At 40.2% G+C, this 22,872-nt stretch overlaps 1 protein-coding gene across 1 annotated transcript in view; it reads left to right on the top strand.

Annotated features, from left to right (window-relative positions):
- Positions 1-22,872, top strand: part of TDRD3 (tudor domain containing 3) — a 240,430-nt gene that overhangs the window by 173,407 nt on the left and 44,151 nt on the right. Inside the window, exons 6-10 of the mRNA XM_083168890.1 lie at positions 1,970-2,041; positions 4,773-4,922; positions 7,141-7,278; positions 14,343-14,499; positions 17,032-17,157. Coding sequence (XP_083025016.1) covers positions 1,970-2,041; positions 4,773-4,922; positions 7,141-7,278; positions 14,343-14,499; positions 17,032-17,157 — 643 coding nt within the window. The remainder of the gene's footprint in view (positions 1-1,969; positions 2,042-4,772; positions 4,923-7,140; positions 7,279-14,342; positions 14,500-17,031; positions 17,158-22,872) is intronic.

Here is a 22,872-nt window from a genome sequence, read left to right as displayed (position 1 = left end):
TAGTTTTTGTGTGCGTCTATGAGAAATGTGTTCCCTGAGCACACACAGACATAACCGTTTATGGTGATTTTTGTTACTCTGTCATTTCCATAGCTCATGTATTCTAAATAGACATTTTGCTGTAAGGAAAAGGTGACTTTGAGATGCGGCTGGTGGTTTGGTACGTGTGCATATGTTTAGCTCGGGTCTCATCACTAGGCTAGATAAATACACATTTAATGATGTTGAAAAGAAAAAGACTCTGAGTCTTGCTATGGCCCCTGCCTCCATCTCTCTAGTTTATGGCTCTATTCAATCAGATTTTTGCATGCATGTCACACCGCTAACTAGAAGAGAAAGGGTACTAATGTAGCTAGGCGGAAAAGCCATCCTAAATCAGAAATCTCACCCAATCTCCAAATGCATTTTATATTGTCTAATGCATTTCCAATATGATCTCCTTATATTTCATATAAATTACTAGAAACACTTCCCTGAACTTTAATATATTTCTATTGCGAGCTGCAATTTATTTTTCTCTCTTCTAAATAGGTTTGTAACATTGGTTGGATACTCCAATAATCTGCAAGTGTGTTCCATAATAGTGTGCACGGTATTTGCCGCTGTGCATAGTAAGTTGTTGTTGGCGGGTTCTGCTCTTGCAGATAATAAGGAGGGAGGTGGTTTATGTCTATAGAATTTGGATGAACTGTATGAGATACAAATGTACACAATTATGCTGCTTTCCCACTGCAGACCCGTTTTAAGTTACAGGTAATCTTAAACGGTATTTAGCATTCCCACTGCAGCAGATTACAGTTTTAATTGCCATTTAAGTACCATTCCCATTGCAGGTAAAACGTTTTAGCTCTTCAAAACGTTTTTACAGCACAAATGAGTGCCTGTGACTTTAATGGGCTTTTCAGGGTTGTGGGGAGTGTCACAACACAGGCAACAACCAATCGCTTGAATTGTAGCCTGTTTACATTAAGAATACCGTTTAAGATGCATTCCCATTGCCTCTTAAACGGTAGATTACCGTTTAAAACACTGCTTTGAAAACGGGTTGAAATACCGTTTAACTTTAAACGGTATTTCAACTCTGGCGCTTTCCCACTGCAGCCTTAAATGGTATTTTGCCCTCAAAAATCGGCAATATACCGTTTTAAGGCTGCAGTGGGAAAGGGGCATAAGGCTGTTCATGGAAATGGTAATATACTGTAAATGTTATAATTGGGCATAGATTTATTATGTGAAATTGTCAGTTCAGTAGTGATTCACAAATAGTAAGTAAGTTTAATTTATATATGTAGCGCACTTTCTCCAATGCGCTTTAGAGACATTAAAAAATAATGCACATAATACAGAGGATGTTGGTTTTACAGTAACGGACAAGTCACAGACAAAATAAACCCTTGAGCACACAGTAAGCATAATGAAGGGTTGGTACAGCATTTTGGATAATAACTTCCATGGGTTGTGTACTCCTCCCTGACAAGGTACCAGGTGCTGCAGCCATTTTAGGAGCTCTGCGTAGGATTATCCTGGGTGAAATAGATCAGTGGTTCTCAACCTGGGTCCTCAAGTAACCCCAACCGTTCATATTTACCAGGTCACCCTGCAGGAGCACGGGAGTACTCATTATTCACTGACACATTTTAAAAGATACACAGGTGGAGCTAATTACTGCACTTGTGATTCTGTGTGGAGACCTGGGAAACATGAACTGTGAATATTATTGTCAAATACACCCACCAACCAGTCTTCAGTGTACCCCCAGGGGTACGAGTACTCCAGGATGGAAACTGCTGGCCTAAGCCAAAGAGCTACACAAGGGCTTGAAATACGTCTTTATGTTAATAGGATTAATTTATTTTCTTTCTTGTTATCATTAAACCCTAAATCACAAAAGATTATGCTGGCGCCATATAAATAAGTGTAAATAAATAATAAATGCTGACTCCAGAAATGTTTTTTATTTTTTTCACAGAGCTTATCAAAACACAGTAGAAGCAATATCGGGACGGAAGGAGGACCTCCACCATTTGTGCCTTTTGGACAGGTAGGATTTTACTCACTTGTGTACTAAAAATCACTGATGTTATCATGTGTACAGTTTGTAGGTTAACTGTACCCATACTGCATATGTCATCTAACACATGGGTAACACTCTGACCTTAATAATTGCAGCACATTACCCTTCATTGCAGTAATAATTTAACTCCGGTCAGTGTCACCTATCACAAATGTTACTAGCAATAAATGCATTCACATATACCTATCCTTATATTTGATCAAATTAAGCATGTAACAGACTTTGCCATGTAGTTACATCAAAACCCTAATCCTAAGTACCCAGTTCACTATGATACTCCTTTTCCATTAGTAAATAATGTGAATGTGTAATAAACCAAATAGACATCAACCCAGATGAACCATGAAGACATGTTTTCTTCAATATGCCGGTCACGTTAGGTCGTTTCCGTTACTTAACAAAATTTCACTTACCATCGCTCCCAATTCTTCAAACTCATGGGGCCTGTGCTGGGTGTGGATCATTTGGTCTACAGCAACTAGGTCGACAAGCATTGGATTGACACCACTAGGTCAACATTGGTGTAGGTTGACATGGGTTTATGTTGACATGACAAGGTCCACAGTCAAAAGGTCTACATGGGTTTTTCCACTGCTTTTTGACCTGAATGTCAACACTGTCGACATGTACCCAGTTTGACGTGCACCGCATCCCTTCGCATGGCACTCTTTGCTTGCAATGCTTCGGGCACACTATTTTATTCTCCCACCACGCCCTAGTGGATGGTAGGGCATGAAATACCACCTGTCTGCAAATGTCGACTCAAAAAACTGAAAAAACCCATGTCAACCTTTTAACTGTCGACTTAATGCTTGTGTGTCGACTTAATGCTTGTGTGTCGACTTAATGCTTGTGTGTCGACATAATGCCTGTCGACCTTGTTGCTTGTCGACCTTGTTGCCTGTCGACCTAATGACCGTATTCTGCTGTGCTACCACTAGATGCAAATTTATATTTTATTTCTCGTGTGGGTGTATGAGGCACCAACTGTGTGAGCTTCTATCCAGATGAGTCGCCATCCGATCAACGGATTCAGAGAAGTGACATTTGCTTATCTAACTTAAACTGCTTTCACATCGCAAACCCTGCTCTGACCCGGTATTTGAAAATGTTTCCGAAATAGGTCTGAGCAAGCTAAACCCCTTTCACATTGCATGGTGAAACTGGTTTATTACTGGGTTGGTGCCTTTCACTCTGAACTCTGTTCACCTATAGAAAACAGTGTAATGTCATTTGTAAAGGACTTTTATGGCTCACATTTTTGTATTATAGCTAAAAATGAACCTGTTTGTTGGTGATTATGTACTGGACGAATTATAAATGTCTTTAGTTATATATTAGAGAATCCTTTACAATGCCAGTGATTTGCCTGGCAATGTCTGCCTCCCCTTTTATTCTAAGCAGGTCCCTCCCCTCCTCAACATACATAACTGTATGTTCTGTAGCATAGACATATGCCAGCAATGCTTCTCCACTACTTCCAATGCTATTTCTCTTGTTTCCTGATTCAGGATAGCGTCATCAGGCAGGGAGACAGCCTATCACCTTCTTTGGCACAGTCATGTGGTTCATGATACTGTTTTTTTTTTTACAGCTATATGCTGGGATGTGTAGTTTCACAACAGCTGGGGGGCCACAGTTTGGAAATGCATGCATTAGACCCTTGCCACATGCCCATTATATACTCATCAGATCTCTCCTAATGGCCATTGCAATCGGACCGTGCACAAATATGGGAAGCGCTGAACAATTTCCTTTTTCTTCTGCCCAATATTAAAAGTGCACTGATTATGATCTCCCCGTGTTTTACAGAGATGGCGGTTACATACAGTAACATGCATGCAGTTTCTCACCCCAGCCGCCAAGCTTGGAGCTAAGTTTAGTAAAGAGGGGAAAGGAATCTTGGACTGCACACCCTAATTACACATACTATACATTAAAAGGTCGTATATTGCTGACACTAGTAGAAAGAAAATGACGGTACTGATCCACACTCTATACAACAATTATAATAAGTCTGCTAGCTTATATTGAGCAATATCGAGATTCTATACTAGTCCACCAATTAGCGACTGGGTGACCTCATCTCTGATGGGTCCCAAATACTGATTTTGAATCCATGCTGTTGGGCCCCCAAAAAGCCAGGAAATACCAATTGCTAGTGAGAAGCTAAAGAATTAGTGAATTAACAAAGATTTGCAAGAACAATAGCAACAGAAATGCGTAGAGCTCCCGGAAAATGGTTTGTTGCTGCGATTCCATTAAAGAGAAACTGACTGTTGGAAATGTGTTTTCATTTTAAATAAACAAGGTGGTAATAGTTGTTAATCATAAACATATTTCTATTCATCTTATTGTAATTATGTTTACATTTATTTAATGGTTGTGTTTGATGAAAGCAAAATATATCCAATTTCTGCATTACAACTTTTGGAGAAAACCTGCATTAACCTCAACACTGTTTTGAACAAAATAACATTTTGTATAATGGCTCTTGTTGTATAATCATCTTTTAATTGCCATGATTATGTGTGGCACAATTTCACAGCAGAAAATTGACAAATGACTTTTTGCAGCCAGTTCCAGATGTGCTTGTTGAATGCACCTAAACATATGAAATTTCAGTTTTAACAAATGAAAATAATGGTCACCGATAGATTAACCCTGACCACTGATATTGTTTATTTTTATTTGTTAGCAACGTGCATCAGTTACTCCGGTTGACAGCAAAGATCTTGATAGCCGAAAAACACTGCAAACATCTAGTGCCACAAAAGCTGTGGGGGAAAATGATGAGTTTGAAAAGCAAAGGACTGCTGCCATTGCTGAAGTAGCAAAAAGCAAAGAGGTTTGCCATCCTTCGTTATGAGCTAGGCTAATTTGTTCTGAAAAGTCTTCATTTTTTAACTGTTGTATAATTGTATTACTATTGCGCTAAAAGGCACACACTAGATTCAGTGTGACTCTGCTGCTGCTTTATTGCATCATTTTACCTGAAAAATGAGTGTATTTAATCTTGGACGATCTTTCCACCCGGGGAAATATCAGCTGTCCGTATTCAATCCCGGCCAGCCTATGCAGGACTTTCCGACAGTCGGAATCTTTTATGAGAGTCGGAAAAAATGGTGCTGTCATTGAATAGGTCTAATGTAAATTTGACCTCTTCTTGTCAGATTGGTTGAATACCACCAATAGTTCCAAATGTATGTGACTAGAATGCACCAGGAGGCTGCTCATTGGTTTGAAATGCAGCACTCTGTGTACAACGAAGTCTGAAACTGCTTACAAAATGGCTGCAGCTTTTTACCCCCACTAAGTTTTGTTGTGCTTTATATGCAGACTCAAGTGTCACATATCAGATTAATCAAAACAGTCTGCTGGTGCATCATTATCACATTACATTTCAACAAGGATGCATTTTCAGGTAAAATGCATACGCAAAAAAAAAAAAAAACCCAGTGCTAGCAGAGACGCATGGAACCTCACTTTTTTTTTATCCTTGCAAGAGGTTTCCTAACTCAACAATGTCTCTGTTCTGTACTGGAATATAAACCTCTCTTCAGGAGGTAGCCCCAATCCTTCCAAAATGGCAAATGAAACTCTGGCAACATTTCTGAATTTAAATAAAATGAGAAGTATGTGAGTTGTGATGTTTATATATGATACTACAGAAATATATGCACCGCTTTTGATGCATACATAGAGGGATCAATTCATTTAGTCGGAGACCAGCAGCGATGGTGCTACTATTGCTACTGCTCATATGGCACTGTCCTCCTGCTCCTGATGCTCACCCGGTCCCGCGGTACCTGATGCAGCCCTCCATTTGCTGTCACTCACCGGGTCCCAGCGCCGGGCTGGGTGAGCAACAGCAGACAATTCCAACAGTCAGATTTGGCTCAAATCCGACAGTTGGATTTGGCAGCACAATTGAATAGGTACTGTATTGTCAGCTCCATTCTGACAAATGCATGCCAGAATGGATCCGACTTTAATTGAATAGACCCCATTTGTCTGACCTCCAAATTGAAAGGAGCAACAACTTTAAACATGAAAATACAATAGAAAGCATTATGAAGGTCTTAAACGTTACTGAGCAAAATGTCGTTATGCTGTCCTCACTTCTATTGTTGATAAGGGTTTTAAGCTATTTGAATGACCATTTATTTGCATTATGTTAATGATTGTGCAGACCCTATGCCATCCCCTGTCCCTATTCCCTCCTGTCCTGTTATTACTGCCCCTTTCCTTTCTCAAGTATTACTGCAGTGCACACATGCCTGTCACATACATGCATGCACAATGAGAGCTGGGCCGTGTACCATGCACAATAGGCTTCACATGCACATGCCGCAGATGCAATTAGACCATCACCCAAACGTGATGACCTAATTTATATCTGGGTCCTATTTTAGAATAGATCTGTCCTATCAAACACCTTCCGCTTTACGCATGATATGACAGCTGTAAGCCTCATTCTGAGTTATAGTCAGAACATTGCTTAATAAACACAGACCAGTTTATTTATGTTGTTTTTTTGGCCGTCTCAGGAAATATGTAAGCCAAAACCTCATTTTGTTTTCTATAAATAAGTCCTATTAATACATGCATCAGGTTTCTGATTAGTATGCCCGAGGCTCAATGACAAAACAATTGCTTTTTCTGGCACCTTTTAATATTGCTCAGCTTTATACTCCTCCGGAAAATGCCAGAAACTTGGACTTGGTGTAAATCCAATGTTACCCAGTTTAACGCTAGTCTTATTTTATATCCTGTTATATAGTTTTCCATTTGCGTTTATTGTTATGATTCAGTTCAGAGTAGCTCATAAACATTAACATTATATAACTTCTTTTTATGACTTGAAACGTTGACAAGAATGAAACAGCCAATGAGTAGATTACGGTTGCGGTTTATGGAAATTACCCTTTTTATTTATCAGTAGGTACAGCTCAATAATAATAAGCACAGCTTCCTGGGATTTATTCCCTCCCATAATATGGCTTAAGTTTAGGATATGTTTATGAAGACGTTGGTTTCCTTAAAACAGCATCTCTTATTTCCAGACCAAAACTTTTGGAGGAGGTGGTAACGCTGGAAGCAATCTCAATGCAGCTTCTGGAGGGAGTCGTAATAGGGAAGTTTTCCAGAAAGAGAAAATAATCAGAAGTGAAGGAAAATCCGACGGAGTTTATCGCGAGCTGGTAAGGTTTATCCACATAGCGGACTCATGAGCTGGAACACATTTATATTCTTCTGGCTCTGTTTCATCTTCCTTTTTATATTCCATTTTTATTTTTTTATTTTTTTTACCTTCATATACAGTATGGTCATAGAACGAAGTTCTCGGTTTCTTTATAGACCTCTACTAACTAACTAAATTACTAAAGTAATTTGATTTATTTCCTTATCTCCTATGCCTACTCTTTTGAAAAATGAATAGACTGATACTGTATGGAGACATTTTCACTGATGAAAACTAGGCTCATACTAACAGAAACAAAAACTCTTGGCTACTTCAACAATGTCACATAAGAATAGCAAAAATTACATACATTCGTTTTTTTTGTGTGTCGCATCATTCCACAAAAAAGTAATGTTGCCTTTTATTCTCTATCTAAGTGTGTATGAATATCTGTAAAAGAACTAACGCAGGACCCTGCGTGTGCCCAAAATGTGGGGACTTGGCTTAGCAGCAAGGGGGTGTGGTCTGTGGTCAAGGTGCTCACAGGAGGGCACAAACAGTTTCTGCCTCTGTGGAGGCATGGCTAGCAGCTCTCAGAGCCACTGGCCATGCCCCCAACCCCTCTGTCTCAGGGAAAAGATGCTGTACACATAGGCACATGGTCTATTTACCACTACTCTGTTCAGCAAAGTAGCGGTGGGGCTAGAGGGGACTCCCAACTACCCCACTCCCGGCCCTGAGTGGGAAGCGGGATTGTCCCCAAAAAATGGGTCGGTCCCTCGGAAACCCGGGGCACTTAGCGGGGTATGTGTATGGGATGCAGTTAAAATCCCGGCGGTCGGGATACGGCATTCAAAATCCCGACGCCGGAATCATGAACACCGAAATCCCGACACTTTCTCCCCCGTGGGTGTCCTTGGAGGGAGAATAAATTAGTGTGCCGAGCGCAGCGAGGCACCGGGCCCGCTGCGCTGCGAGCGCAGCGAGCCCGCGGGGGGGGGGGGGGGGGGGGGGGGCGCGATCCACGCCCCCCCCCCTTGTCGGGATTTCGGCGTTCGGGATTCTGACGTCGGGATTTTGAACGCCGGGATCCCAACCGCCGGCTTTTCATGCCGAATCCACGTGTATATATGTATGTAAAAGGGCTGAAGTTACCCTGTGTATACCCCTTAAGAAGTAGGAGTTAGGAATAGAAAGGGAAGTGGCTTATGTTAATTGTTAAAATGCGCAGAGGGCCATGAGGCTGAAGCGGCACGGGGAGGGCCATGAGGCTGAAGCGGCACGGGGAGGGCCACGAGGCTGAAGCGGCACGGGGAGGGCCTCGAGGCTGAAGCGGCACGGGGAGGGCCACGAGGCTGAAGCGGCACGGGGAGGGCCACGAGGCTGAAGCGGCACAGGGAGGGCCACGAGGCTGAAGCGGCACGGGGAGGGCCACGAGGCTGAAGCGGCACAGGGAGGGCCACGAGGCTGAAGCGGCACAGGGAGGGCCACGAGGCTGAAGCGGCACAGGGAGGGCCACGAGGCTGAAGCGGCACAGGGAGGGCCAGCAGAATCATTGATTCACATGATTCTGCTGGCCTCTCTGGAGCAACTAGAAGTCCCACTGGAGATCTATTTTTTTTACTACTGGATGAAGGAATGTCATCCGCTTTTTAGGTTTCAAATAAAATTTTATAACGTCAACAGAAGAGGCTGACAGAAATACTAAGACCTGTCACATTATAGGCCACATAAGACTGGCACACTATTAATCAACTAATTGTTAATGGTATATTCCTAATAAGACCATTATATTCCCCTGATGAAGTCTCTATGAGACGAAACGCGTTGATATTCTCTACAAGCGTTTTTATCATTACAATCCTGTGAAGCTGAATAAAGAAATATTGGAAAAAACAACTCCGGCTCACTTCACGGGATGTGGATCTTGAATTAGTGCATTTGAACATTTATAATTTCAATTTGGCGCCATACCACTATTGGGTAAAAAAAAAATATATATATATATATGTCTAGAAAACTCTGCCATCTGTTGGCAGTGAGTGAAACTACATCTCTTTCTCTCACACATGTACAAACACAGAGGCAAGTGTTTGTGCATGTTTGTACAAGGTAGCAGGTTAGCTTCCAGCGGGCTTACTAGTACCATAAATTTAGACACTGAACTTGTGAGCTAGCATTCATAATGTTACATGTGCACCAGCCGCCGACTGCAATAAGAGCTAAAGCATATCATCAGGTGCTAGGAGCCTTGGAATGTTTAGTCCTTGCATTAGTGTACACATCATGGTGAGGCTAGGACAGTTACCTGCTGATAAACACCAATTTCCCAGGCGGCAGAGCTAACTGGCAGGAGTAGAAGCTTCAGCAGCATCAGTGTTGCTGTGACTGTAGGAAGGCGGATCACTTGGTGATAGACAGTCACCACAGCCGATGTAGAGCCATCCTCAACTCTGACCACTCCGATGGAGGGGTTGGGGGAGTTCTAGCAAGGAAGGAACGATTGACACAGACCGCAATATGTGGAAAGTGTAAACTACATGATCACAGCTACACTTTTGTGTGGCTGTGACAGTTGCTCTAAAATGCCAGTCCATACCCTTCAAGCACAAGTGAAAATTAATAAAAGGACTTATTAATTTTAAAGCTGGTGATGTATTACATAGCAGCTGTATAGACATAAATTGTTAGGATTTAAGTACAGCTGCAATAGAGACTAAAGGTCCCCATATGCTACTGTGATTATGGCCGATTTTACCTAATTCCGACAGATCGGGCTGAGAAATTGGATAAAAACTGGCCAAATCGCATGTATCTGACATCCCATCTGATCCGCTGTGCTTACCCATGTGCATTGAATCGGACCTGGAGATTGAACCTCCCGCTAATAGGATATATCGGATTTGCAGTGGTCAGGTGCACATCGTGTGTGGTTTTTTTTAGCAACGGTGATGTATGTCATCCAATTTCTCTCCTGGCAGTTCCCTGGGAGGGAGTACTTTTAAAAAATCCACATCAAGGGCCAAATTGGATGTAAGGACTCCCGGCAAGTTGTCAGACGGAGTTATGCTTTTCTGGAGTAATGCCTAAGGCTCAGTAAAGAAACTTGTAGCTGCCTAGCTGACAAGATAAACTGTCAACTATAGAAATTGTATCATTTCACCTTAAATCTACTCTAGTTCGCTCTAGGAAAAATGGGTTTTCCCAAGTAGGCCCATTACGGCATACTTAAGCTTGGGTGGATGCACTAATATTGAAAATGTACACCATTTAAAGCATGGGTCTTCAACCTGTGGCCCTCCAGATGTTGTGAAACTACATGTTCCAACATGCATTGCCACATATTTTTCCTATAAGAGCATGCCAAAACTGTCAGGGCATGCTGGGATATGTAGTTCCAGAACATCTGGAGGGCCACAGGTTGAAGATAAGTGATTTAAAGGGTGGGTACATTTGTGACCGTAAAGAAATTTAGTGACCCAAGGGAAAGTAAGTGTGGATCTGTCCTGGTAAAGGGGGGTTACTCATGTAGCAATTCACTTTTACTGTATGTACAGTATTAAACTTATTATTTCTAACTCTATGTAATGGGGCGAACACACTGTTTGATTTTGACATGTTTTCGATAAAATTTTGCTTCTAGAAGCAAAATCGAATTGAAATCGAACAGTGTTAACTGCATTCCATCCAGATTCAATCCCAGTGCATGGCCCAATGGCACTGGGATTGAAAGCAGAAATAGACTTGGCATTCATGTCTATTTTTGCTTTGAATCGGTATCGATGTGGTCACTGAATCAAACTGTGTGTATGGCCCCATAAGCTTAATAGAAGATATGGTGGCACTCCTTTGAATAAGTCACTGTTAATCTGTTCATTTCAACCATTACTATTGCACAACAATGTCAGATGGAACAATCCTTCCAATCCAAAATTCAGAACTATGACCCAATAAAGAAAGAGACCTTAATGGTAGGACTACCCACTTGCATCCATCCACATTCCATACACCGAAAGCAAGAAAAACAGCACTCTAAAACATTTAAACATTTAATAGACAAATACTTAATAAGGGGCAATTCAATAATACACATATGGGTTTACAGAAAGAAAGATAAATAAATACAGGATTCGGGACCCATGCGGGAAATAGATGGTGGTGTGACCTGCACTGGAATGATTGAAAGCTTCTAGGTGGAGTCAAATAAAACGAATCCACTTGGTGCCGTTGGAGGTATGTCGTCCCAATTGGGGGCTTGTATGGCATCCAGCGAGTCCTCACTAGTTTAAGGCTGTTGTCTAAGGGTATAGATGCTCCAAAGGGAATAAAGCGGCAAATTCTCAGGTGGCGGAAGTCTGTCACTATCACCTGCATGTCCCTATTGATGACGCGGACTTCCGGTGACCAGAGCGCATGCTCGCACAGCTCCGGAAGTCGGTTTGCTGCTGGGTTGCAGACATTGGGCCAGATTCTCTAAGCTTCAAAAGTGATAAAATGGAGAGTGATAAACAGCCAGCCAATCAGCTCCTACCTGCCATGTTACAGACTGCGTTTGAAAAATGTCAGGCAGGAGCTGATTGGCTGGCTGTTTATCACTCTCCATTTTATTACTTTTGAAGCTTAGAGAATCTGGCCCATAATGATGTGATAGATCATGTGACAAGGGTCAATTTCTTATGTTGAAACGCAAATAAGGAAGTGTAATGCCGTTTTTAATGCCAATCACTATATTAAATGAATGTATACTGAACCAGGAAAAGCTGCATAGACATTTACATTTATTTAAATGGCATGGATAGAGGCCTCTCTTTTAAAAGGACAATGTCTACAAACATTTCATAATACATCGGATAATTATGTATACAGTCTCCAGACATAATACGCCAAATAGTTATCTCTGCTGTACAAAGGAAGACCTAAATGGATACTGTCTACATAGAAACGATATCTTTTACACTTATATTTTGCAACGATATGCAAAAATGAAATTATCACGTTCGTCTAACCTCGGGTTTGGAATGCCCCCCCTTCATTCTCTACTTTATTTTTCATCTATCACTTTAATCTATTTCATGTTTTTTTCTTTTTTCTCAATAAACACAACTTTACTTTTTAAGTAAAAAAAAGTAAACCAATTCCAACAACGGTTTACAATGATGAACAAACATACGAGAAAATTCATTCATCTTTAAATTTACTTCTTTAATAACTAATTTCACAAGGTTTTAAAAAATACACATTGGATAACTTTGATCCCTAAGCATAACAATTTATAAAATTTACATTGATTGTTTTTATTGCTCTGCATTCTTTCATACATGTTCATGCACAAATTGATTCACATCTATCATTCAACCTTTCTTAATCACATATGTTATCGATATGTACATTTTACCACTACATTCATTATACTTATCTGATGTTGATAATTCAATATTGTTACTTGTACTAACTTTTGCTTGTCCAATTAAAAATTTGCACTTAAGAAAAAAAAAATTTAAACCGCATATTGGGATGATACTGTACTTCAAACATTCAGGATGGTCTCATTCAATAGGGGTCATTTTCATTATTATACCATCAGTATTTAAGGTTATAAAATAGTCATAATAATAAAAACATGTACAATATTGTATGGGAGCATACAATAAAAGTATACAATGGAACCATCCACATTCCATAGAGGGCTTTTAAGTTTTAACACATTCACTGGGAGTACACAAAATCAATATAGAACACTTATTTAAATGCATTTTATTCATGGAAAATTAAAATCCCTCCCCTTTTTTGCAATCTCTGGACTACAGTTATGCAAATATTTAAGCATCCATTAATATCCAGTTTTGCTTTTTTTTTATTCTTTATTGGATTCCTTGTTTATCTACTTAATTGCTTAGTTCAGTGACTTTATGATATTGTTGGGTAGCCAACTTCAGTCCTCGAGAACTAGCAACAGTTCACGTTTTCCAGCTCACCTCGCAGGTACACAGGTGCGCTCGTCACTGGCTGACACATTTTGAAAGATCCACAGGTGGGGCTAAATACTTCACTTGTGATTCTATAATGAGTCATGGTAAACATTAACATTGGTAGTTCTGGTGGACTGTAGCTGGATACCCCTAATATTGAGTTTGGCCACTCCGATTACATTCAATCTTATATTAACCTTAACTTCATAAGTCATACCTGGGTGATTCAGGTAAGGACTCCCTGAGTTGCCTGTTGACTTTCGTTAATACATAATGAGCTGTGGACATAAAAGCAATGTTACTTTTTTTTTCATCTCATGAACTGCATAGCTAATAATTAAATGCTGAAATGCCTAACAACATTGCATTATGAAGTAATTATTTTTTTAACAAGGTAATCAATCTAGAGGTTTCTAGTCCTGTAATGATGTTTCGATTGGCCATGCTAACAAAATGTCATGTAATTCTTAAGCGTTCCATTTCTGGAATAGATATTGTTCTGTGGCGGACCTAAACAAAATTCTTAATTTATTTGATCCCCTTAGCTTTTTATGATGTCGCATATCATTTATCACTCAATAATCTAATTACTTTTAAAAATTGCCCATGTCGTAACCAACTAAATAAGTGGTATTTTAGTAAGCGGAAAAATACTGTTGAGAAAACTGCAAGATCAATATAGCATTTCCCCTATAATGTGCACATATTTAGGAGCAATGGTAAATCTTCGATTCTTATTTCCTTGTCCCATACCTATTAATTTGATATATTTTCATGTGTTGACAAAAAAAAGATTACTTCTCTCTACTGAAGCAGCATTTAGAGCTCTTTATATGCCTGAATGCTAAAGTGTTTTGAACAAATGTTGTTCTCTCTACTTTTTCTTCCCATTGTCCTAGATTATCATTGAATCATCACATTATAGAAATGATCCTGTATCATTGGGAATTTGTTCAACTACTAAACAACTTAGGGGTCTGAAAATGACCCAGCTCTTTAAGAAATGAGCTGGGAATATATGATTGCAGTCAATGTGAGATTGTTTACTGGGATATGATATCCTACACACCTTGTTATTAAGTTCCATTTACTGTATGCAATCACTTTATTACAGGTTGACGAGAGGGCACTGAGAGACATTACAGAGATGGGCTTCAGTAAAGAGGCAGCCAGGCAGGCACTTATGGACTACAGCAACAATTTTGAGGCAGCTTTAAATTTCCTACTAGCTGGAAGCAAACCTAAGCCTCCTCAAGGCCCGCCGATGCGAGGTATATTTTATATGGTATTTTGCATTGATTGGTATGAATGCTTATTGTCTGAATACTGTCGGTTTTGCAAATAAGTCATTATGCACCATGGTACATTAGTCTGGCTGTTATAATAAACTGATTAACATTGGCATTTATATAGTTAAACACCATTCTTTTGTTACTTTAGTTTTAGATCCCATGTCTCCTCAAATTTGCACATATACAGGTCGAGTCTCCCATATACGTATATTCCAAAACCGAAATATTCCGAAAACTGTGGTTTTTCAGAATATTTCAGGGGTTTTGTGTTTTTTTTTTCCCCCACAGCCCCTTTTTTCATACTTACCTCATCACCCGGTGTCCACAGCGGCCTTCGGCATCCTCTACATCGGTATCTTCGGTCCCAGGGGTGCCTTGTTGGATGCGCGGACGTGCCGGTTACGTCACCGGAGGATTCGCGCATGGGCCCTGGGACCAGAGATACAGCCGAAGAGGATGCCGAAGGCCACCGCGAATGCCAGGGGACACCGTGGATGTCAGTACACCATCGGGGCACCGAAAGGTGGACCAGGTAAAAATTAAAAAAAAAAAAAAAAATATTCCAAAATCCGTAAAAATCGCTTATCCGAAATGCTCGGAACCACGATACTCAACCTGTATTTTCTCTCCACTTGATCACTCTCCAAAGCTTAGTATATCTGTGCCAAAGTATCTTGTATACATTCTTTCCTGAACTCACTTGACTATTTTGCAACTACATGATTGACTGACTAAATATTTGCATTGTTTTTGGAAAATACAGCATTTTTGGAATAAAATAAAGGATTATATTAAATATACCTTTCACATTGAAATTTCACTAGAATTGGACAACTCTAACCAGGCATAAAAGAAACAAGCTGATCCCTTTTTTGACAGTGCTGGTAACAGTAGCAAAGAAAATAATACTAAATCACTGGATAAACTCGACAGTACCAACAATATCAGAAGTGCATAATTTTCTTCTGAAAACACTTTATTTTGATAGATTTTCCTCCTTTCCAGTAACAGAAATAAGTACAACAAAATGTTATAGGAAATTGGAACCATATATAGAATCATTAACACAACTTCAACAAGCAGAAATACATAAAGTATTCGGAAAAAAAAACGAGTAGGCTCATTGAATAGAAAATAGTGGGAAAGAAATAAAAGAAAGAATAGGTAATACATGAGCAAAGTAAAATGAGACAAATAAACAATAGAGTAATAGGTAAAAGGACATGAAACAGGAAAAAATATTTGTATTTCCCCCTCCTTTTTCTTTAAGTAATGTTTGAAATTATATGTTAATGTCAGTATAGTTTAAGTATGTGTATTATGCGATAAATGTAGTGTAATAAATGAATTTTCTTATTTTATGATATCAAATCTTTGTAAGCATGTGGATATACATATCTGGAAATTAATAAAAATGTATTTAAAATGAAAATAAATATTTGCATTAATATGCAAAAAAACATAATCGTCTAATGTGTACCCAGGTTTAGGCATAAACACAGTAATGTCTCATGCGTAGAACACCGGTCAACACAAATTTTGAGTCTGGGTTCTGCATCTGATTTTTATTTCTTCCACAATGCTAATTAACGAAAAAATTGTTTTACCTGAAAAAAGTTTGCTTATATAGCTATCAGAATGAAATTACAGATTTTCATACCTTTTATTGTATGTGCAAATAAAACAAACCTCTTTTACTTACTAAAACCCGCTTCTCCTTATATGGTCTTTGAAACAATTTAATATTTAGCGATCATTGTAAAAGGGACAAAAACAAAGTTTTTAAACTTTGGTTCTTTTTCGATACATCAGAAAATAGTTGTTAAAATAAAGACATAAAATAGTATATTTTTTTGTTGTTGACCGGTATAATCATTCTATTTGGCTGTTTGTTACATTGCTAATCTTGCCTAATAAAAGTGAATGAAGGAAGTAATAAGCAAAACTCATAATAACAGGTAGCAGCCATTGCTGACGCGCTGTGTATAGCATACCACTCTCACAACCTTTTTAAAGTTCAGCTAAACTTTAAAAGGAGAAAAAAAAGTTTGTTTACAGAAGAGAGAAATGTGCAACCTGTTTTCCTTAACTATAATAAAATAGTGAATAGTATCTGTTACATATTCCCCCTCTCAACGTACAGTATACCGTTTGGCACATTTAAACTATTACCTTATTTGTGGCAGCTGCTTGGCAGTATGCTGTGAGATGGCAGAGCCGATCTACAGTAAGTCATGGTAAATGACTTCACCTAGAATACCTATATTTTCGGTTCCGTGGTGGTTGAACACTACTTATGTCCAACTTCTTGACACCATTGTAAGGATATTTTGCCCTGTTGGAGGGCCTGCTGTAACTTAAATTGATTTGGAGAAAACATAAAGTTTGATGATCAAAAAAAATTGGGGAAGCTCTGAAAGGCTGGGCTCTTCACCTCTGTTCATTAAAATGCAGTTTAAACAATTGATCCTTTAAAACTCACTAAGACTGTGGTATGTCACCTGATTTCAGGTAAAGGGAGAGGTCGTGGAAGAACACGTGTGGAAGAGGATGATGCACTAGCAGGTGCCAGACCTTCTGCACCAAGTACTCTCTTTGACTTTCTGGAGTCTAAAATGGGAAGTTTCTCAGTTGAAGGTTGGTTTTAGGAACATGTACAGTAATTTGGATTATGCATTTGTTTAAATAATCTATATTGGATTAGCATTTTATCCCTTGAATCCTTTATTTGGTATTACCAGTAGCACAGCACCTGCATTTCCCCTGTTTGCATCTGATTTTGCTATTGTTACAGCTGGGACAGCCACCAGCACAGCAACTATTCCAGCCAACTATTATACCCCTGTGCAGGAGAGTACTTTTCTGATCAGTGGAATAAAGATTCAGACAGACCTAAGTGACCAGTGACCCCCTCACTTTCATGATCCCTGTAAAATATAAATTAGTAGTACAGTACTTGCATTAAAGTGGAGGCAGAAGCCATGATTGGTTGCAGAACCTACATCTTCCAGAGCATTCACCAACCCACAGAAAATGTACATTTAATGTGTACTCTAAAGGATTCAGGGGGGTATTCAATCTGAATTATCGGAAATGGAGGCTAATTGTAGAATTTACGCCGATGTCTGCTTCCGATAAAACGCGGCCATTCCAACACTCAGTAGTCGGAACATTGAATACAGACTGTCACATTACAGTCAGAACGGGTCAAAAACGGCCCTGACCTTCCTGTTAGGAACATCCCAACATCCGGATTCTGTATTGAATACCCCCCTTGGTGTATACATGTGTGGTCTTGTATCTGTATATACTGTAGTCATAGAGCTTATCTGTCACATCTGATATCCTGAGCATCTATATTGGGGTGGATTTTCGCATATACAGTATAACCTGAGATCTGCTATTGCAAGTTCCTTTTAGTAGACATGCTATACATATTGCATATGGACTAATCATTGCCAGTGAAAAAACTGATGCTAGTTTGGAGCATTGGTACAATGCGCCAGTAGGCATGGCCCATAGTTTTAAAACAGCAAAACATATGAAACCAGGGTTGTTTAATATTTATACCTATTGCATTTAATCCATGCCACCAATGAAGAAACTGCTCCTCTGTAAATATAACCCTTGCGCTTTAGGGCAGGAGAAACATGAGGCGTGTGATGGGTTCGCAGATATCAGTGGTAGGCTATCCATAATTGTGGACAAAGAATGTGAGAAATGTTTGAGGCACCAAAAATAATTCTGCTTATTTAAAGTAGAACTGACTCCATCTATATGGAAACCCCCCCCACACACACACACACACACTCTTTTTCCTTCTGTAATTGCATACGTTCTCTCCAGTAAAAGTATTGCAGTGTATTTTGTACTTGTTGTTGACATTGAAGGAACAAAAAAGAAAGGCTGTATAAAATTATAGTAGCCAGTACAAATAGTTCTGCAGGTCACGGTCTGCTCCTGCAAAAATAACACTTACTTATTTATTGGCATAAGTATAAAGTAATTAGATGAATTGTTTGGAACTGGCATATACTGTAATTAATTGCTTTGCTTTCTTTAAATCTCATGCTTCCAACATAATTACTTTGTACAACAACTGTTTGCTTGGGATTGTGCACAGTTCACTTTAGAACATCTTTCTTCTTTACACTGAAAAGCCTGTAATTTGTCTTATTTATGACTTATGTGAACCTCTGTAAGAATACAATGAATAATACAGCGCCGTGGTGGATCTATTATGGTTGTCACATCCTCAGTAATCGCCTCCAGAATGCATGCAGCCCTTATTTTCACCATAGTAAAACCAAAAGTATACGTTCCTATACAGACTTAATCGCACAGTACATAAACAGCAAACATTTATTTACATTATTTTATGCAGTGTGCACACTGAAAGTACATACAGGAAATCATTTTGAGGTTTTGCACAAAGGTCCAATAAATGTAAACATTTTTAAGGTTGTTTCTCTTTCTTAATATGTTCATCCTTCACCTGTAGCTTTGCAGGCAGCTCTGCTGTGGAAATCGATTCTCTGCTCTCAGTTACTTCTCCTTGTTCAAGCCCGTTAGATCTGCGAAACTTGTTAGCAACCATTACTGAACTTCTGTAGTTTAGTCCTGGTTAAAAGAAAGTAATAACTGAGTTAATGACATTTCAAATGACTTTTATTTGTGAGCAGTGTAACTTTGACCTTACTGTATGTACTATACAGGTACTGTAATTTGCATTACTGTGCTTTAGAGAAAACTAGATGATTGCCAGACCACATTTTATGCTTTCACTTACTGACTACACTATGGAAATATTAATGCAAAAGTGCAAAATATGGTAATTGTACATTTCACACAAAATAATTCAGCTGTGGTTTAACCAAGAGATCGCAAAAATGTATGAATGGGTCCTTGTTACATGAAAAGCCATCTGCAAAGAAGGGATTATTATTATTATAACTTTATTTATAAGGCGCCACAAGTGTTTTGCAGCGCCGTACAAAGGAACAGTACAGGGAGACAAAAACTTGGCATAACATTGAATAAATAACAAAAATAGATTACAAATAAAGAGCGCCACAGTTCAATACACATTACAGCTTAAATATAAGTAGTGAGGACTCAATCAACATTGTATATGAGGCTCGAGGCCAGTGATGGAGATGAGTATGCGGACGAAGATGGACACTGAATGTTTGAGTATAGGAGAGCTGTGAGTGAAAAGTGAAGAGAAAAGGGCTTTGACAAGAGGAGGGAAGAGGGCCCTGCTCGGAGGAGCTTACAATCTAGTAGGAAGGGGAGACAGACAGATTACAAGAGGTGAAAGCAAGTGGGTGGTGGCTAGATAGCAGGATGTAAACAGGCAAGGTGTTGGAGAACCAGCTAGTTTATGCAGGACTAGTTTATGCAGCGGAAGGGTACGCTTTGATGAATAGGTGAGTTTTTAGTGCCCATTTGAAGCTTTGCAAGGTCAGGGAGAGTCTAATGGAGCGAAGGAGTGCGTTCCACTGAAGGGGTGCAGCACGGGCAAAGTCCTGTACTCTAGCGTGGGAAGCAATGTTCAGGGTGGAGGAGAGACGACAGTAGTCGGCCGACCGTAGAGGGCGGAAGGGTGTATGAATGGAGATGAGGTTAGAGATATATGGAGCAATGGAATTAGAGATAGCCCTGTGAGGTTTTTGAAGAGGATTCTGTAGGGCAATCGGAGCCAGTGCAGATTTTGTCGAAGGGGAGTGGCAGAATTAGAGCAGCGGGAGAGGAAGATAAGCCTGGCTGCAGAGTTGAGGACAGATTGGAGAGGAGCCAGTTGGGATCGAGCGAGGCCAGTGAGGAGAACATTGCAGTAGTCGAGCCATGAGATGACCAGTGAGTGGAGGATAAGCTTAGTTGCAGTCTGTGAGAGAAAAGGCCTGATTCGAGCAATGTTGCGTAACTGGAACCGGCAAGAATGGGCCAGGGCTTGGATGTGGGGTGCAAAGGAGAGGGAGGAGTCGAGAGTGACACCCAGGCAGCGGAGTTGGGGGATGATGGTGTTGTTAACAGTGTTAGAGATATTAGTAGGGGGCATAGCTCTGGGTGGCGGAAAGATAATATAATATAATATGTTCGGTTTTGTCCATATTCAGCTTCAGAAATCGCTCAGACATCCAGGAGGAGTTGGCAGAGAGGCAGTTGGAAACCTGAGAGAGAACAGTGGGGGACAGATCAGGAGAGGAGATGTAGATTTGGGTGTCATCAGCATAGAGGTGATTTTGGATGCCAAAGGAGTTAATGAGTGCACCCAGAGAGGAGGTGTACAGGGAGAACAGAAGGCAGCCAAGGACGGAACTCCAAGGGACTCCGACAGGAAGGATGGAAGGTGGTGAGGTGGAGGCAGAGACCGAGAAGGAACGGTTGGAGAGGTAAGAGGAAAACCAGTTGAAGACCGTGCCAGAGAGGCCAATGTTTTGGAGTGTGTGGAGGAGGAGAGGGTGATCCACAGTGTCATAGGCAGCAGATAGGTCCAAAAGGGATTTACAGAACATCAGTGGAAATTCAGGATAACACTGAATAATGCATTTTGTGTTATGACAATTGCTTGAGCTTTTGATAATTGATCTAATCAAAAACTGACTTGTTCAAGTAATTGATTAGCACCACAATTTCAGAGGACAAACTGTTATTGTAACTTCAGCAGTTCAAAATATAGAATCCGGTTTTGGCCAAGGTCCGCTGTATTCATTGTGGGATTAGATTTACCAGTCAATTTGTAGATGTTTTTCCCCAAATCTATTATTGACCAACACACCTGTGTGAGTAATACTCTGCCTGATAGATTTTAATGAATATTTAATGGAATTCAAACTCTATTCTACAGATTAGAACTACTTCACCTGGGATCTACACTGCAAGTAAAATGTCAATTACTTTCATCATGGTTTTTTTATGTGTGTACATTATTGGAAAAGAAATGCCAGGGACACCTTTCTGACGAGTAGTTAATGGAGAAGGGAAATTTAAAATCTGTTTCGTGGTCTGGGTGTATGAATGTAAAGTGTTGCATAATGTGTGTGCACTATACTACTAACTTGGTAATTAACACAAAAGACTTGCCCTCTGCACATATATGGGCAGCACAGATGGTGTAAAGGGTAACCTCACAGCACTGAAATTGTGGGTTCATTTTGTATCATGGTCCTAACTTTGCATAGTGTCCCCATACTCCGGTTTCCTTTGACGATCCAAAATATAAGGGTCGGTTAATTTGGCTCCAAACTCTGTGAATATGTGGGCAGCACATTTTGTTGGGAATATAAATTGTAAACTCAGCTTGGGCAGCAACTGATATGAATTGCCAAATTGTCTCTATAAAGCACTGCAGAATATGTATGCACTACAGCTGGAGCCTCACCCATCCGCCAACTCGCCACAGCACGCCTAGTGGCAGGGCAGTTCAATGTGTGTGGTTGTGGTGAGTGCAATACCAGTGATCATCCACCAGATGTCTATTTTAAAAATCACTACTGCACATGCATGAGATGTCTAATGCAATGCTATAGCGAATGCATGTGTGTGAAGTGTCCATTGAAATGCATTATAGTGCAAGAACTACATGTTCAGTTTGCTAGATAGACACTGTTTTTCCAGAAAATACTATTGCGTAGACATGCATCTCATTGCGCTATCCATAGTAGGCTGTGGGGATAAGTGAGTAAGTATACAGTACTTTCACTGAGAATAGGGCAAGCGTGCATGTGAGATACTTGTATGTCCCATTCTAGGCAAACATCGCGCTGAGCAGCAGAGACATAGGGCGGTATTCAATGTGAATACCTGCGAGGTGCAGCGAATCCTTTTTTGGATTCGCTGCACATTCGCCATGTTCCGGAGCCGGCGGGCTCCGGTATTCAACGAGTCAGGGGCAGCGAGCCCCTGACTGGCGAATATGAGCTCCTGCGGCGATTGCCGCAGGGAGCCTCAGGACGGTGCCAGGCAGAGAGATGGTAGTCTCTCTGCCTAGCCCAGACCTTTGTGGGGGGTTAGGTGTGCTCCCCGGGTGCCAGGCAGCACAGGCTGCCCCCCCGGGGGTGCCAGCAGGCGAGCGTATATTCACTACACAGGATCGTAATGATCGTGCAGTGAATATATGAATATGTAATGAGCGGCTCCGCTCTGGCGCCACCTGCTGGATGCTGTGTAAAAAAAAAATTAAAAAAAATTATTTTTAAAATTAAATATGTATTCATGTGCTTACAGCACATGAATAAAAATAGCATGCCCCTCCTCAGAATAAAATTCCTGATTTTTTTACACCAAATGTATTTATTTTAAAAGTTCACATTCCACTTCACCATAAAAAGATAGCGATTGCTACTCGGT

The sequence above is a fragment of the Crinia signifera genome, chromosome 2 (assembly GCF_055691185.1).
Source record: "Crinia signifera chromosome 2, ASM5569118v1, whole genome shotgun sequence".
NCBI classification, from domain to species: domain Eukaryota; kingdom Metazoa; phylum Chordata; class Amphibia; order Anura; family Myobatrachidae; genus Crinia; species Crinia signifera.
The sequence above is the reverse complement of the archived record's forward strand: the minus strand, read 5'-3'. Positions and strand labels throughout refer to the sequence as shown.